At 37.7% G+C, this 19,376-nt stretch overlaps 1 protein-coding gene across 1 annotated transcript; it reads right to left on the bottom strand.

Annotated features, from left to right (window-relative positions):
* Window positions 1–82: 82 nt before the first annotated feature.
* Window positions 83–17,159, bottom strand: LOC104538504 (peroxidasin homolog; the record flags this gene model as incomplete). The annotated part of the gene is made up of 5 exons (XM_010181737.1): window positions 15,613–17,159; window positions 14,648–14,782; window positions 12,374–12,582; window positions 2,725–2,845; window positions 83–215 (listed from the first exon to the last, which is right to left on the bottom strand). Coding segments are annotated over exons 1-5 (2,145 nt in total), but the record flags the coding sequence as incomplete, so codon positions are not given.
* Window positions 17,160–19,376: the final 2,217 nt, after the last annotated feature.

Below are 19,376 nucleotides of genomic sequence, written 5' to 3'. Positions count from 1 at the left end.
GTCAAGTGGCACTTCCCCAGTCAGCCAGGAAAACATTATAAATTAAATCTCTAATTAGAGACTATCCATTATAGCACCTTACCTGGTTTCTGAGGCTTGAAATAGTTCTTTGCATTTCCAAAACAAATTCTTTGAAGTCATTCACTGCAGGCATGTTTGTATTTTCATTAGATGCTGATGTGGCATTACGAAAATATTTACTCTGTTTCGCAAAACTGCAAAAAATGAATGTCAAGTCAGGATATTCACTTAACTCATTTTCATTTGGTTAGATATTTTAGAACACTTAGCAAAAATTTAAAAGAGTAACCAAGAAATGTAGGAACTGTATGAACCACAACAGCACATGAGAGCCATGGGTGACTCAGGCCAGGTGAGCTGTGGATTACTGATAGTATCACTAGCAACAGGGAATTTCTTCTACTAAGAAAAATAATGTATGTATTTCATGCAGGGGAACACACAAACTTGTCATCAGTGACACTAAAGAGCATCATCTTAAATTCACTGGGAAATTTCTTGAGCGTCCAATATGAAAGCAGACAACAGTGAGAGAATCTTAAAAAGTGTTACTTCCAAACATGAAATTCACATTTAGCATTCAGATTCATAGTTTCTGCCTCTACAAACTCATTAGGAAAGCATGTCTTTAAAGAAATATCACTTTGAAATGAAAAAGTTGGTTTTCATAAGTAAACAAGGAGTACTTTTAGATATGAACATATTCCTGTGTCCCATTTTAATGAACATTTGAAATCAATACTGATTGTCGGACACAAAATCCAGCCTCTTTTGTCTATAGCACTTTCCAGCTGATACCCAATAGGAGATGTAGAACACTAAAGTATGTTAATCGATTCAATCTGTTGATGGGAAACCGTTATCAAAGGAACTGTCAATAGCTAATATATTATTTGGCACCACTTAAGAAAACATGTATTCCAAAACAAGGATAACGCTAATCATTAAGTCACTTGTTACATTAAGATCCTTGAAGCCACACAAGCATTCCTATTTTGTTAGCGTGTCATTTCCAGAGCTAAGGGATACCCAAAGAACGAACTGGCAAAGAAATCCTCTCTCATATAATAGGGCTCATGATTTATAGTCTTTCTGCATAAATTAAAACAGCACTTATTGGCAGGTGTTCAAGCCACTTAGTTTCCCATAGTTTTTCATCTAAATTAAAGAAAAAGAACTCTAAACAATGTAACATGCCAAAATTCAAGTAAACCAGCTGTGACTCTATAACAAAAAGCTTAATCTTCCCCACCTGCTGGAGTTATTGAAAATGAGAAGAAAAAAAAGGAAAGGAGAAAAAAATCTTCTCACCACAAATGCAATTTAAATACGAGCATGAGAACTGATGAGAATGTTAAAGAACTGAGGTTGCTTTAGCTTTCTTTATTCTATAAATAAAGTATCGCAGATTTATTATTTTGTAATCCTAATTAGTAATTGGACTGTTGCAGAATTTTTAGCTTCATTTCTGAAACACAGTTAAACAGGAAGTTAGCAAAAACAAGCTCCTTCTTAGACACAAGCATTTATCTTTCTTTGCTTTCATTTTTAATTTAACCCTTCTACAGTTTTAGAATTATGAGACTAGCATCTTTAAAAAGCTAATTGCTCTTTGGCAAATTTAAAACTTTAACAGTTCACTTGCAAAGACAGATGAAAGATCCTTCTTCAATGATTACTTCACAGGAACCTTCCTTTTCCTATTGCATATTAAATTAGATTACACTTAGCTGCTGTCTTCTCCTGACTAAAATCCTAAACACCTGAAGGCTCGATTACTTCAGGACAGCTTCCTATCAATTACGTGAAATATAATGGTGGTGCTTCTTCCGTGCTATAACATTTGAATGAGTATTTGAAACTGCTGAACTAAATTTACCTGTCTACATATCTGTCTAGCTGCTTTCCTTGCCAGAATGGGCAGACTGCCTGGTTGTTTCAGTCAATTAGATAATTTTATTTGCTAAAAGAACACATGCTATATGGAAAGAGCTACAATTCAAAAGAGTCTCAAAATAGCTCATTATGAAGGATCCTCACAAGAAATGTTTGGTCTAAGTAGAACTCATTTCATTTCACTTATTCATAGATAAGTTTTAATTCCCTGGAAATTGCAGGGACCCTGTACAGTTGATAATTTGTGACAGACATTGTGAATTACTTCCTTGCTAGAGTACTTTGAGGATTAGGGAGTTTTAAAAGACATTTTCTGTTGCAGTCCTGTTCTCCACTGCTGCTCTAAGTATTTCAGTAATACAATAGAAGCAATCCCCTACCATTATCACAAATTATTATGCTAGTGTTATCACACTTGGTTTCCTTCTATTTCTACAGAAGGACCTAGCAGCTCCAAGGAGGAAAGGAAATAATTTAGTTTGGTTACTGCAGGCACAGTAGGAATATGGGATTCCAAGTCCCCTAAATCATGCTTCCTTACTAAGTTTTTTCATGAAAAGCACAGGAAGAATGAAAGCACTATACTGTGTCATTCACAAAGTGTTTTACACAAATTGAGCTTGGAAAAAAAAAGTGGTTTACTGTTAGCAGATATGCAGAAGTGTGAGAATTAAATACATCAATCATAAACTTGAGAAAATAGACACTGGGAAAAAATGGTACGCACTTACAAAGAAACCATTCAGTTTCATTTAATTTTTAAAACAAACATTTTTTCATACTTGTTTTTTTAACAAAAATCCTCACCTTACTGTTTTGGATATTTTCATTTTCTTCAAGGGCTTGTCCTCCTGAAAGCTGTAGTCAAGAGAACGTCTTCCCCGAAAATGATATGAAAACGCATTAAACTGCCCTCTAGTTCTACAGTCTGAAATTAGGCAAGAAATTACACGTTATAAACTACAGTATAGTTCAGCAGTTATAAAATTAATATAGTTTTACACTATTTTCTGAGTTGTCAAAGGCAATTAATACATTCAGTCTGGTCTCTGTGGAATCAGTGTGATGGCAGTCAGACATGTCTCAGTGATACAATATTTAAGCCAGATGGATGCAGAGAATTTTATTATGCACAGACCAGCTTTTTAGTATGAAACACAGGAATAATGGTTATTTTTACAAATATATCGGTTTTACTTTATTCTTTTTACTTGTGAAATTTCCACTCTCTTGGCTTTTAATTATTTTCTGCTTTTGGAATGGAGTAGTTACATATGGAAGAAAAACAATGATAGAAAAAACCAGCCTGTTGCTTCCTTATCTATTCCAGGCATCATTATTTGTTATTTTTGGCATTTGAAAGAGAATCTTTAATTAGATCCTGGAGATCATTTGCAGACACACTTCATTGGCTGTCCAGCCCTACTTCCATATTTGAGGGATTTGAAGGTATCAGCAGTCAGACTCTAAGACCTCAACATAAAGTGAAAATCTCAAGCCTGAGAATAATGATGACAGAAATCTTTTTCTAAGATCTTAAGAGGACATCTTCACAGGATGAAGTATGTCTTTCCTTCAGTCCACTTTATTTAGACTTCCAAACACAGAGAGTATTTGGAATGTGTCCCACTTAAAACAGAAAAGAAAAACTGGAAAAGCACTTTGGAGAGGAGGCAATGAGAAAATAGAAGTTTTCTCATTGCTGTTCACAAGCAAGCTTTAAATCAAAAGCTTTAAATCAAAAAGTTATAATGGGCCAAGCTGCAGCAAGAACCATCAGCATGTTCAACTGTTACAGAGACAGCTAAGAAAACAGAAGGGAAACAGAAGTACAGAATCCCATAGACACACCCCAGCTAAGTCTGGTATTAGCAGAATGAGCCATGAAGGCAACTGCATGTGGGGAAAAGTAATTTTCTCTAATGTTTCTCAAAACACTTGAACTGAGCAACTTGAGAAACAAACATGAAGTCCTTGTCTCACATAAACTGAACAAATAATACCACTGGTTGTTCTGTGTTTATACAAAAATAAGTACCTTGGACTATTTTTAATTATATTAGACTTTTACTTAAATTATACTATTACCATTTCCCTGTTGGGAAAAACTTAGTTTGTCCATGCCTTAACATCAATTAAGACAGGAAAAAAAAGACTGACAAAAAAAAAGTACTGATTGATTTTCAGTTCAAAACCAATACCTACAGATCATTCTTGAACATAATTTGTCCACGCCATTCTCCTTCCCTTTTCTTTCCTTGCAACTAGTCCCATTCTTAAGTAAATTTATTACCTTCCTCCTATAATAACAGCTCCACCAAAGAACTAGATGGATATTAACTGCCAACATATTGTTCAGTCTTCTTGTGTTCTGCTGTTTCTCACGCAATCTGCTTGCTGCCCACTCATAAACAACGCTCTTTCAGGCAGGAACAGACTGCTGTGTCTGTAAGATGCTTGGCATGAACGCATTTTTGATCACCCTTAGACAATTCTATATTTAGTATGGTGAGAAAAGGGGTCACACTCTGATGGGCCACTGGAGTAAGAATTAGTTTTGGTCTGAATGACTTTTTTCTTAAAATAATCTGTTGCTTAAAGTTTTCCCTGAGTGTCATAGAAATCTTAGTTTCTCTTGGAAGCAATTTGTGAAAGGTTTCTGCTATCCTTTGTTTTATAACTGCTAAGATAATCTCTCACAATATAGATTTTGTTTTATTTTTTTGTACAATAACACAATGGCCCGTTTCTTTTTTATTCCTAAGCAGGTTTTTAGAAACAAAGGTCTAAAGTCCTGGGAAGGTTTTATAACATTAGACTGTTAAATATGTTCAGTGGCAACTTCAAGTACACAGACCTGTCATTTCTGTAGTTTTCAAAGACTCAAATATACCAACTTGCCAAACTAACAGCTCTTGTTCTTAGTTTCTGTTTCAGGTATGAGGAAGAGGATTGTCGCTGCTGCGAGGTGCAGGACAGCCGAATGCTCTAGCTTTCAGAAAATATAACCGAAGAAGTTTACATAGTTCTTTTTTTTTTTTTTTAAAATGAAGAATATCTTAGCAGTAGTGGTAAATGAGAAAGATCAGCCTAAACCTCTATTTTTCTACCTACCTAAAATTTCCCCAAATTTTCCCAGTCCAATTCATTTTCTGCACAAACCCAGTAAGAGTAATCTAATAATTCTTTTTCTCTATATACAATGTTTTCTTCCAGAAGCTAGGTATTTTTGTGCTGCAAGTGTCAAGATAATCCATTTGTATATGGAAGCCGTGGTCACATCTTCAAAAAAATGCCTTATTTCTCATAAGGTTTTAAATATGCACCTACAATGTAAATTAGATTTACACTCTGACACTTAGAGGTAATGAGCATTATTAATGCCCAGTCAATCCTCTCCAAATCTAGGTTAAAGAGAATTAATCTAACTGTAGATTAAGCTAAAACAACTTGAGAGAATAAGGAAATGTGAAGAAAGGCACATACAATGTAACTATTGCTTCTATTTTATTATACTTCAGTTTTCTGAGATTTAATGTAGTCAACTAAGTTGCTGTTACTGTAAGCATCTGTATGTTTTCTAAGAACTCCTAGTAGTGCCAGTGGGAGCAGTAAAAGGGAGGAGAAATATTGAAACTGTCTGAAATGTCAAAAGATTATTTGAGTAGATGTTTTGACAAAGCTACTTGAAAATGCACAACACAGGAAAAAGATTTTTCCCCCCAAATGAATTCCTAACTCAAAATAGCTGTTTCTGTTACTGCTAGTTAGGCCACATCCCTTCACCTTACACTGCACATCTTAATTTCTTCCGTTGAATTAAAATTTCTAATAAATAATAAATTAAATAGCAGGAAATAATGTAATACGTTGGTCTAAAATCCAACAGTAGCCTGCTCAGATTGGAACAGATTCATTCTCCATAAACATTATTTAAACATCTGGACAAAAATAATGGCACAGAAGGGAGAAGATGAAGTGAAAACACACATTGTCATCTCCCAGCTGGCATACTTGGGAATTCTAATAATAATTATGTTCTCTGTAGTTGACCTCAAAGCTCACAGGCTGATGCTACCAAAACTAGAAGGCCCAGACATTGTTGGGAAAGCAAATATCCAGATAATTTACAGAACATGACTATATAAAGTTATAATATATGGCTAATGATAGCCTAAAGACATTTAAAAATATATCATGTCTTCAGGATCTGAACAGGTTTTGGATGGCCTGCAGGAAGTCAACAGAGAACCATTAAGTTCTTGTCACCAAACCAAAGCAAATCCAATCTCCCAAGCAGAAAAATTAAACAAGACTAGTCAGAAAGTTTTGCAGATCAAAAACGTGTATCCTTCTTAATATAAATATCATTGAATCATTGATATTCATGACCATTGATAATCATGATGATTGAATAAAAATAATTTCAGACAGACTATAAATCCACAGAGATTTGGAAATCTGAAAAGTAAGGACACTAAAAAGTAGCCTGTCCATTAGATTGTGAAGACATCAATGTCTTAGAAAGGCAGTAACAGTCAACAGAGAAAAAGGAAAACCTCCAACCACCTTGTTCTGCACAAATCACCGCGACATCTCCATTTGGGATGCTTTCCTACCCATGTTTCTTTTACAGTCAGTGGACATTGACTCAGGAAGAGATTGCAGCCTGAATTGTCTCTAGAGACATTTCTTTCTCTACTGCCTGCAGCAGGACTTTGACAGGCTGGGATCATAGGTCTGGGGACTCATTCAAGAGTTTGGGTTTAAACACAGTGAATGCCAGCCTGCTGCTTCCCTGCCGCTTCCCACTAGGGATAGCAACTACTAGGATGAGACCTCTGGTAGTGAAGACAAAGCAACATCATCGATTAAGTCTCCTTATCTTACATTTGTGAATTACAACTGTATTTTACTGACCGTGGATCCATGAAAAAAAATATAAAATATATTGGTTTGGATGAAGTATAAATAAAAATACTGTTCCTCTCAATAAAATTTGTCGCCATACAGAAATGCTGGACTATATTAAATGTACTTCTATTCAAAGAAAAAAGTATGTAATCCTTAAAATTACAGATCATGGAACTTTATTTTATTAGCCTGGCATAGTCTGAATTTTTGTTAAGCTAATAGACACTGCCTTTAAAAGTAAACTTAAATGTAAAAGAATACATTTGAATGTAGAAAGCAAAAAAAAAAAAAAGACATAACAGAAGCAAACCACAAGATCGGTTTATAAAAAACCCAACATGTTCAGGCATAAATTGCATCATTTTAGAATTTTGAAGAGTTCTTGGTAAACAATTTCCGTTGTCACAAATGATCTTGCAGTCTCACACTGAGACTGCTGTTAACATTTTTAAACGTTAGTTCTTCACAGCATTTAGCTTTCAGCCCAGTGTTGCTTAGTATTTTCACCGAAGATGAAAGGGCATAATGAGATGTGCATATATAATACTAGAAGTAAAAGCCAGACAAATTTTAAACTTGGAATAAAGCACAATAATTAAAAAAAAAAAGTAAATTGCTTTCTGGAAGAAGTACAGAAGTAACAGATAGCATAATTTTTGGCCTGCTCTTAAACATGTAGGAATTCGTAAATAAAGGTCTATTCTACTGGAAGACCATGTAGAAATGTACACAGATTAAGAATGTTTCTTAACTCTTCTAATATAGTTCAGTGGGATTCAAACAGGTTTAATTGTAAGTTATATAAAACCATTTTCCTGAATCAAAAAAAAAAAAAAGAACAATATCTGATACAGGAGATATGTTACTTTCTAACTGAAAACTATGTTTAAGTTACGGAAAAACATTTTCCTAAATCAGTATACACTTACGTGGATGACTTGCATCTTGTCTGAGTCACTTCCTCCTGGGTCATTGTTTGACAAAAAACAAAAGGCTAAAGAAATTTTTCATTTTTATTTACAAAAAAAAAAAGTGTGAAACTTTTAAAGACTCACAACGGAAAATATTTTAAATTCACACATTTGGAGTAAAAACATCTTTCCATTTGAGCTAGTATGTCTTTGCACCTAATTTCTAGTCTTTTTTTTTTCTTACATAATCCATCTCACAAAAACTGTTGGCATAACCATAACAGTATGCTTATATTTGAAGGAAATGAGTCTTATTGTTTCTTTGTTTAGGGGTCAGAATTGACATATGAAGTCAGTAAAAGTAATCATGGAAGCGTACATCGAGGACTTAAAAAAAAAAAGGGTTGTTTTTTTTTTCCCTAGAGAGCCTGAAAAAAGCACCAAAAGTTTCTTGTTTGGATGTCTCAGCCCATCGGTTCAGCCTGTCCAAATCTCTTTGGAGGGCTTCCCTGCCTTCTAGCAGATCAACACTTCCCCCCAGCTTGGTGTCATCTGCGAACTTGCTGAGGGTACATTCAATCCCCTCATCAAGGTCATTTATGAAGAGATTGAACAGGACTGGACCCAGCACTGAGCCCTGGGGAACACCACTTGTGACTGGCCTCCAGCTAGACTTTGCTCCATTCTTAATATGGAAAAGTATTTTGACTTGAATAAAACAGGAAGGCTAACAAGAACAGATGTGTTTTTTAACCAAACTGAAACAACTGAACATATGGGTCACTTATTAAACATACATAAAGTGCACTGTGTTCTAAATTTTAACTTAGGATGATGTTAATTATAAAATAATCAGAAGTATCTTAACTACAGAGAAGGCTTTAATTTTTTTTCTTTTAAATAATAAATTCAAAGAAACAAAAAACCAGAATACATTTCACTTAAAGTAAATGTTCCTGAATATATGTTGCGTATGCCCCTCACCTCAGAACAGTGGTGAGTCTCTAGTGCCACAGAATTAAAGACATTTTTTAAATTAATTTCTTCAACCTGAATTCCCACAGAAAACGTCACACCCATTCATCCACACAAGAAAGCAGTTCAAGCCATGCATACTCTGTTTTCTCTTCATTAACCTCTGCACAGACTTCAAAAGAGTTCAGAGGAAGGGGATACAGATAGGCAGTTTTTTTAAAGAACACTAGTTATTTAGCCTTTTGCTTGGCAGTTGTCTAACTGTACTGCATCCAGTAGTACTCTCTGGTAGTAACATTCTTGAATGAAAATACAAGTTAGGCTGTTGAATGGCTGAATACTCTAAAGACTTTCCAAAGATAACACCTACTCTAGAAGGCTCAGTGATAACATAACATTTAGAGAATCAACACACAATTTCTCAGGAGAGCTTTACAATTTTTCCAAATCTATTTTATTAATGTATTTGTGAAACCATTTGCCAAGCTCCATGAACCATGGCAAAATGAACTTATCCTGAACTGGTGAAATATGATAAAGAATTGCTTGCTAATATCTAGTCTAAATCTACCCTCTTCCAGTTTAAAACCATTATCCCTCATTCTATTGGTACCTGCCCTTGTAAAAAGTCCCCCAGCTTTCCTGTAGGACCCCTTCAGGAACTGAAAGGATGCAGTAAGGTCTCCCCACAGCCTCTACTTCTCCAGACTGAACAGCCCCCACTCTTTAAGCCTGTCTTCACAGGGGAGGTGCTCCAGCCCTCTGATCATCTTCGTGGTCCTCCTCTGGACCCACTCCAATAGCTCCATGTCCTTCTTATTTTGGGGGCACCAGGACTGGACGCAGTACTCCAGGTGGGGTCTCACAAGAGTGAGCAAAGGGGCAGAACCCCCTCCCTCACCCTGCTGGCCACACTTCTTACAATGCAGCCCAGGATGTGGTTGGCCTTCTGTGCTGCAAGTGCACACTGCTGGCTCATGTTGAGCTTTTCATCGACCGACACCCCCAAGTCCTTCTCCTCAGGACTGCTATCAAGCCATTCTCCACCCAGCCTGTATTTGTGCTTGGGATTGCCCCTAGCCAGGTGCAGGACCTTGCACTTGGTCTCATTGAACTTCATGAGGTTGGCACAGGCCCACCTCTCCGGCCTGTCCAGGTCCGTCTCGATGGAATCCCTTCCTTCCAGTGTGTCAACTGCACCACCCAGCTTGGTATCATTCGCAAACTCGCTGAGAGTGCACTCAATCCCATTGTCCATGTCACTGACAAAGATGCTGAACAGTCCTGATCCCAATAACAATCGCTGGGGGACACCACTCGTCACTCGTCTCTATTTGGACATTGAGCAACTCTCTGAGTGCGGCCATCTTGCCAAAACCTTATGCAGCGAGTGTTCCATCCATCAAATCCACATTTCTCCAGTTTCATGATCAGTACGTCATGCGGGACAGTGTCGAATGCTTTGCACAAGACCAGGTAGATGACTCCAGTTGCTCTTCCCTTATCCACCAAAGCTGTAACTTCATCATAAAAGGTCACCAAATTGGTGAGGCACAATTTGCCTTTGGTTAAGCTGTGTTGATTACCACCAATCACTACATCCTCATTCCTCCTGTGCCTTAGGAGAGCCTTCTGTTCATGATCTTGCCAGGCACAGAAGTGAGACTGACTGGCCAATAGTTTCCTGGGTCTTCCTTTTTCTCCTTTTTGAAAATAGGGGTTATGTGTCCTCATTTCCAGTCATCAGGAACTTCACCAGACTGTCACAGCCTTTCAAATTAGATGGATAGCAGTTTGGCAACTTCATCCGCCAGTTCTCTCAGGACCCACGGATGGATGTCATCGGGTCCCATGGACCTGTGCACCTTCAGTTTCTTTAAGTGGTCTAGAACCTGGTCTTCGCTTACAGTGGGTGAAACTTCCTTCTTCCAATCCCTACCTTTGCCTTCTGTGACTTGTGTAGCCCAGCTAGAGCCCTTGCCAGTGAAGACTGAGGCAAATATGTCAGTCAGCACCTCAGCCTTCTCCGTGTCCCTTGTGACCAGTTCTCCATCTTCCTTCTGGAGAGGGCTCACTTCATCCCTAGCCCTCCTTCTATCACTGATGTACCTATAGAAAGTCTTCCTGTTTCCTTTTATGTCCCTGGCTAGATCTAATTCCACCTGTGCTCTAGCTTTTCCAACCTGATCTCTGGCCATTTGGGCAACTACTTTATAATCCTCTCAGCTAACCTGTCCTTGCTTCCACTCCCCATAAACTTTCCTTTTGTGCCCAAGTAATTACAGGGCCTCCTTGTTCATCCACACAGGCCGCCTGGCATTCTTGTCTGCCTTCCTACTTCTAAGGATGCACTGTTCTTGGACTCGAAGGAGACGGTCCTTGAGTATCAACCAGAAGATAATAATAAATCACTGCCTAAGAAGAATCTTCTTAACAGTGATTTATTATTTAAAGGGCTGTTTACTGGAAAAGACAATATAGCAGTCTGTTTAAAAACTAAATTGTGCAATATCTTTGAACGGTAAATCTCTATCTACCTTTATTCATTTTTAGTGACGCCTGAATTTGTTCTCACGGTAAAGTCACAGTAGTCAGAATCCTTCCTTAGTATTTACTGTACCAGGTACCTCCATCAGTTTACCCTTAACCTACTGCCTTAAATTCTAAGCTATATAAACCAAAGCACTCTGTAATTGGGGACAATTATATCTTACCAAAGGAATTAAATGGACACTAGTGGAAGAATGTGACCTCTTTCAAAAATACAATTCACTAGTTCATCAGCAGTAGAAAACATGAAGAACTCAGATCCGGATACCTTTCATCAGCAAATCTACAAGATATATTGCTATGGAAAGCTATGTTCTTACTAGGTAAATCATAAGATTCTAATAATCTTCAACTGACACTACCATTATCTTCTCTAATAAAAGCAAGTTTTTTACAGTTAGTAGTTTGTTTGACAGCAATTTCTGGAGAAGTTCCCAAAATTCCTGAATATACTTTTTCAGCCAGGGCATGTCATTCAAGTTTTGTCAAGAGAAAATTATAACACTGGCATGAAGGTTTCAATAAAGAGGGGTCATTGTCCTCTGAAGTATTTTGTTGTCTATGCTACTGCAAATAATTCTGCAGATCTGTGTGATCCAGAAAATTCTCTTGGGAAGGGATCTTCTAACTGTGTTACAGATGCAGTGAAGCCTGATATGACGATGGCTAAGGAGAGGCCATACAGAAAACCCTTATGTGAGACAGAAGCCAACACACAGGCTACCAAGTGTGACCTGTGTTTCATGCAACTAAGTAAACTCTGTTTCTAGAGGGAAAAAAATAAAGTTTATATCTGAAGAAAAGCAAATCACTTCACTGTCCTAACTTTTGAAGGAGATGGCAATGAACAAGAATATTTGTCCAAAAAAGGAAGAAAACAGGAAAACAGTTATCTACACCATGGAATGCTCAAATCTATACTATGTTTAAAATGTGTATATTTAATATAAAATATGGAATAATCATTCAATTAAAAAGCATTGTGCTCCAGATATGAGTTTGTAACATCTTAAAAAAACTGAACAGTCAAGTATCTTCTTAAAATAAAATGGACGGACAGTAAATAGCATGCACATTAATACACCCAAATCCATCTGTATACAGACCTTCACAGCAATCTTGCCACATCCTGAGGTCCAGTTTAGGAATATCTTCACAGTTACTATATCCATGTGGGAATTCAGCCACCTTAAAGACATCATGTTGTACCCTGGTTATGTTGTCACCATTGTCACACAAAACTCTGGCAAGAGATGTCTGCTTGATCTGAGTGAGTTGAGCAGGTGTGAATACACCCGGATTCTCATACCATAACCTGTAATCTCACAGAAAAGACAAGTTTGCTAGTGAAAAAACAAAATATGCTTTTTTCCAGAGATACTGCAATACTGTATTCAGAATGAAATTATTTATTCCATAAATCCTGTTCTCAACTTTACATTGTGTCTGAAGAAGTAATCCAGATGCCACAATGTAAGCCCTTCAAGTCACTTCAGGCCCTCCTGGTGTCATGCTGATACTCTGGAAGGCCCTAAGTCTTCAACAAATCCTTTGACTTCTCTTCTAGTCCCATCTTGATGTCTTGGGTATCTTTGGACATCTAAAATGGCACTAGACTACCAAGTTTAGAGTTCTTTTAAGGTAGAGGTTTAAATTACCATAGATATCTTTCTCTAGGCAATTTTCCTATGGGTATGAAAAAAATTTGATAGAATTGCTGAGATTAGAAGCACGGTTAATCTATACACAGTTTATTACCACAATGAGTGAGATTGTTTAATTCACTAAGAAATTTTTTTTCTGTAAAACTATTTTAATGACTACACTAATTAAGGGACTAATTCAGTTAACTCATAATATTCAAGGAGGAAACACCGTGGTTTCGAATACTTTATTTTTTATACATAAGGGCCTACAAGTCTGTCATCAATAGAAAATATAAATAATTCATTACTATGAAAAGCAAGTATAAGAAAACATTTCAAGTTATTGTCCAGGATTTGAAAACATTTTACACTATTCTAACATATAAGAATTGCTCACTGTGATTCTGTTTACATTTCACAAAACACTAAAGTTATAATTCTATATTGATACTTTTTTCCACCTATTTCAACCAAAAATAAGTAGGAGGCTCTTTAAACTTTATGAAAAAGCAGTAACAATTTTACACTAAACTAAAAAGAATGGTCAATACATTTCATTTTAACTAGTTATCCTATAATTTTCATATGGCATTGGACAGTAGCCAATGAATTTCCAAGTACTCAGATCAGAAAAACAGATTCTGAAATTTCCATCTTGACATGAAGTTAGGCTCCCTTCAAACATCACTCTTTTTCCCTGCACAGGCACATTTGTTTTGCATGGTGCTGGCAGCTTTGATCCTCTGCCCATTGTAAAGGCTTTTCAAAGAAGTGAGAGTTGCTTTCATTATGTCTAATAATATTTTACTACTTGCTGGCATGTTGCTTCAAAACATTTGTATTCTCTGGACAGCAGACTCACATTTCCTAAATATTCAATGTTTTCCTGTAGTTTCTAAATGCTGCTTCAGAGGAAAAAAAAGAAAAAAAAAAGCTTTTGCTGGAAAAATGCAAACAGACACACACAAAAAGCAGTATCATTATCCTGTTGTGACACAAATAGGCACTTGTCACCAGCAATCTGGAGCTCATACTGCATGAAAAATTGCACATAATATGCATGTAAAGTAATTTAAGAACAATTATCAGATTGTGTTATTTCTGATAATCCCTGGAAGTATTCATGGCCAGGTTGGACAGGGCTTTGAGCAACCTGGTCTAGTGGGAGGTGTCCCGGCCCATGGCAGGGGGTTTCACCTGAATGACCTTTAAGGTCCCTTCCAACCCAAGCCATTCTGTGATTCTGTGTTAACCTGTTTGCTTTTATCACTCTTCTGGCACGCAGACTACTTGTACTGAAATATGTATAGGGGTTGTATACACAGAGTGGTACTTTTACAACCTATGCTTAAGTAATGCAGATGGTGAAGAAGTCTCAACCACCACAACTCCTTTGCCAAAAAAATAACTAAGTACCAATGAAAAGAGATGAGTAACAGTCACTTTTCAGAATGGTAAGTGACTTGAATATCTGGTAAAAGGAAATCCAGCATGTGTTGTCTGTGGTGGTTTTTGGAGGTCAGTATGACCTATTCATCATAAAAAGTAACAGATTTTAAAAATAAATTGTATCTTCTAAAAAAGTTTTAAACCTGTATTCTTCATCTTTTCTATTATATTTTAAAATCATAAATGAAAATAAAATGCAGTTGGATTTGGAAGCAAGATATTGCAACTAGTATTAAGTATCCTCAATTTAAAATTACTTTTGGTTTCTATGGTATTTCAATTTACCTGTCCCCATCCCGGATACGCCTAAATTGTGTGCTTAACAGACACATCAAAGTTGGCCCCAGTCGGCTCCCTGGAATTAAGTCTTCCACCATTAGAGCAGGAAATAGGTCTATGTTCAGTGGGGAACCATACAACCTATAAATAGAAAAACACAAATATTTAATATCAAATATTTTACATTTACAAAATAACCAGTATGTGGCAAAACTAAGGGCAACAGTTATAAACAGCTCACAGTAAGAAAGACAGTGATATAGCTACATCTTTTGTAAACATGAGGGTGTACATGCAATAAATCCTTCAATGTAGGTTGTATATGTAACATCACGGGAGTCCACAAGTCTACCCCACAATTTCCTTTCTCCTAGTAGTTTTCTTCTGATTTCTTAGAATCATTTATTTTTCAATAGCTTCTCTTCCCTGTCCTTCTGTAGACTTTTTCTTTTACTATACTTGTCATTAATTCTCCATATGATTTTGCGTAGATATGCTAGGGGTGGCAGGTAGCTGAAGACTTATTTTCAAACACTGGTGCACTAAATAAGAGCAGATTACTGGTAGAGAAGAATGTCCACACGAAAATAAAATGAACGATATTCTCATTTCAGTGTACAAAATGGATGGAACTGAACTTGTAAATACTTGCATGAGATTTGCATTAAATAAGATCTTACACTGAAATAATATTCGTATTTATAAGCATTTATAAACCAGATACTTCAAAGTAATACTTTAATGAAGACACACACTATATATTAACTACTTATTGTTCACAGAGATGTAGAAGTGGAGAAATTATCTGCATGTGGGAATTTTCCATATCTATTTCCTGGTATTGATGGAATTTTCTTTAAAAATCCCTTTAACCATTTGTTAACAAATATTTTCTTCTAGATAAGACATTTAGCTACTAAGTTTGCATGCACATTCAGATAACTGATTGTTTTTCTTCACCTCAGGCTCACCTTCTGAGTTTCTCCCTGATTTCAGGATTCTTAATTTCATTTTTCAGATCTTCAAAAGTCTGAGCTGAAGAAAGATTACAGTAAACTCTAAAATCATGGTAGGGAGGAATTCCATGATCTCTGCCTCTCTGAATATTCATAGCTGCCAGATCTAAAGCCACAGTACGTGCCATGGAGAAGAGTCTTTCTGTTAATTCTGTATTGAGTAATTGTGATGGGACACGCATCTTACCAGCAACACCAAACAATCCCCTTAGAAGTGGATCAATGCCTCCTTCATTTACAATCCGAAATGGAGAGAAGAATGCCTTATGAAGAGGTAGATGGCCTTGTGGAATAGGTTCAAAGTTTTCATCCAGTCGATACAGAAAAGGATTAATGAGTGTGTGACCAAACCTAAAAGCGGCAGTTGCAAACTCATTAGTTATGCCAGAATTAACACTGGGATCATAACCCTTATACTCGCCAAGCATCTTCATGCCTACCTCTCCAAAGATCTTAGGTAGCCAGTGGCTAAATGTTATGTGTTGCATTTCTGCACCAACAATTTTGCGTGTTTCGTGATATATCGTGTCACCATCCCAGTGTGGATTGAGTTTCAGTAGCTCTGTGGCAATTCTGTTGTGTTCTCTAAACCACAATGTGTGGATGCTGGTAAGACCCAGCTGTTCATTAGAACGCTGATCACCAGCTAAAAAGCAGGGAATCGGGCTCTCATTTTCATCTCTCATACATTCTGTAGGTGGGCCAGTAGCAAATGGAAGAAGAGGCTTGCCAGATCTCTGTACAATGCCTTGTCTCAGAAGACCCCTTTGACTCGCCAAGTCTCTGATTTCTAGTGCTTCACGGTCCGAACTGCCATATACATTGGACGCATCAATGTATGAAGTCAGCTGGTTGATCTGTTCTCGTGGGTACACAGAATTCATCAGAAGAGATGTCATGCCGCTTCCACAAACTGGACTGGAGCGTACAAAAAACATGCAGCGTGCACCATTTCGAACTCTGGGATCATTTGGTGGTATCATGATCGAAAAGCATGGAGGATCATTTGTACAAACTGAACTGCAATGCTGACCATCCGAAAACCTGGCTTCACTTAGGGCAGCCACAGTGAGGTCAAGGTCATGGTCGAGAAACTGACCCCACTGCATGAGCATGTGAGTGTACTGGTCATCAGGAGTTATTGTTTCCGTTCCGATCAGAGTAGTTGAAACCAAGCGAGGCATTGGGAGTGCGTAGCCATTAGAGAGTCTCTTGGGTTCAATTCCCCGAGGCAAATTAAACCCATTTTCATAGACTGACTTTAAGAGACGCTCAAATGCTGTCAGAGAAGCACCCCACATAGGGTGCTGAAGGTTGTTGCATGTTCCATCATGTGTCCTGTACTTCTGGTGGAAGCACATATCTGAGCAGTTGTTCACTCGTCGATGGGCTGTACAGCCTGAGAGATTAGCTATCAGATTCAAGTACTGTGGGGATACAAGGTCGTTGTAGTGATAACCTGAAATCAGAAGAGAGACAGAGATAAAAATCAAAGACTTCATAGACTCATGGTCCACACAGATAATGATTTTTTTTTTAATCTTACAATTTATTCTATTACATTTTCCACTGGATTAAATATCCCCACTGTTTAGAAAGAACAACAATAATCACACATGTATATTAGAGCATTAGGTTATTTAAGCAACACCTAATACTAGGTCAGGAGGGAACTTTGTAAAATGTCAATTCAAGTGCAACTTTTACAAAATGTTTACAAAAGGAGCTCGTTTCTTATTCAGTCACTTAAGAATGCAGAGATATTTTCAGAAACTAAAATCTCATCTTGAGAAAATGGGAATTTTTTCCCTATGTCGGGAAAAGCATTTATAAAACCATCAGTAGCAGTTCCATGGATTTCAAGACTTCATCTTCTGAGACTAGATAATTCACTGAACATTAATATTTTGCTTTGCTTTATTACAGGAAAAGTTGCACAATTTTAAGGAAAAAAATTAACAAAAACCACAAAAGAAAATAATCACAGGTAATATAGCTAAACAGAGGACTGATCTCTAGGACAAATGGTGTGAAGTGACTCACATTCACATTACTCAGGACTAGTTTCTAAAGAAAACTGGTGCTTGTGTTGGCACAGGTCTCCTCTGCAATCCACATGATTCACCTCTGGGGCTGCAACATACTTATTGCTTTCCTATATTTTTTTCTCAGTTCATAGAAAAATTATATATACAAAATACATACTGTAACTCATTAGAATTATGTTTTTATAACTTCAGACTAAGGCTACGTATTGCATGATCTCTACTGTGGTATGATGGCATGTGGAAGGACTGAAGACCATAAGGCCTCCTAGTGCAGTGTTGGGTGACTGCAAATAGCAGAACAGTCAGGCTGTGCCTTGCCCATGCTGCTTATTAGGAGTCATTCTAAAGCGATTTATTCTTAGAAACATTTGGCCTCCATTTCAGGGAAAAAAAAAATTAATTTGGGCTATATCTAAATTATCAACTCATGTAGACCAACAGAAATGTGTCTGTAGAGTGAAATTTTTGAAGCTGAGAAAGATATCCGTACTGTATCCATTGTGCAATAGGAGCTGGTTTCCTTCAGAAAAGCTTTACTTTTTTCCCCTGGACAGAATGTGGCCTGGACCACATTTTTAACTTAATTTGGAAAGAATCCACACTGTTCAAGACTATGCCATAACTCACACCAAAGCACTGACCAAAGCACAGTAAGCAGGGACAACTAGGAGATTTGCTTCAAATGTGCCCTGCTGATCCAAAGCACAGGCACATCTTGAGCGATTAATGGATATACAGTGTGGATGAGCAAGGTTCCAGGATCCAGGAAAGAGTTCAGGAGGTAGACTATTTGGCAGTGTGAATGTACTTTCAGCTAACTGGGAACCATCATACACCACCATCGTTCTTGATCTGGAAACCTTGCAGTCAGGAGTAAAACTGAACAAGCAGAATAAAGGCAGAAGGAGAAAAGGAAATGAGTGAGTGTACACTGGTACTGTGTTCCCAAAGGCTCACAGGGTTCCCACCATGATGGTGATCACTCTAGAATATGAACTGAATGCAGTTTTGCAAGAGGTCAGTGCAGTCTAATTGCATGTAGTTGGGATAAGTTCCTTTTAGTCCCGAACTCAGTCCCAGTGCGCCTGCAAAGACACTGACCTTCATCTACCTTCTATCTATCTATAAATGTGTGCCAGGCACACTGCTGCTCTTTGCCAGTTTCTCCCATGCAGGGCAATTTCACACAAACCACCTAAATCTCCTCTTTGTCTTTGCCTTGAAAGGAACTGGATTGCTCAGAACCGCTCAGCTAGGACAGGATCTGTGCTCAGTCAGGGGATCTATGTTACCTCAGCCTCAGGGCATGTGTACCCTGAGCGGTTACAAGTCAAAGCAAGGCAGAGACCTAGCGCTTGCATTAGACAAAACTAACCTGTTCTTGTGGATAGTTAGGGCCTGGCGGCCGGAAGATATCGCGCTGTACGGAAAGTATAGGGCCCCTCTCCTAATAGCCAATAGTGTTTGATTTATGACGTAAGCAGGTGGATGTGACGTTGTAAACTCAAGCTATATAAGGTGGGGTCGCTGAGCTGTTCCTGAACAAGGTCGTTACGCCTCTGAAGGCAACGAGTGGTGCCGAAACCCGGGAAAGGCTCACCGGGAATCGGGGAAATCGCCTGCACGGGTAAACGGCGGCCGGAGCGGCAGGACCAGCCTGGCGGGGAGGAC

The sequence above is a fragment of the Mesitornis unicolor genome, unplaced genomic scaffold (assembly GCF_000695765.1).
Source record: "Mesitornis unicolor isolate BGI_N332 unplaced genomic scaffold, ASM69576v1 scaffold133, whole genome shotgun sequence".
Lineage (NCBI taxonomy): Eukaryota > Metazoa > Chordata > Aves > Mesitornithiformes > Mesitornithidae > Mesitornis > Mesitornis unicolor.
Note: the sequence above shows the minus strand (reverse complement) of the source record. Positions and strands in the feature narration are given on the sequence as shown.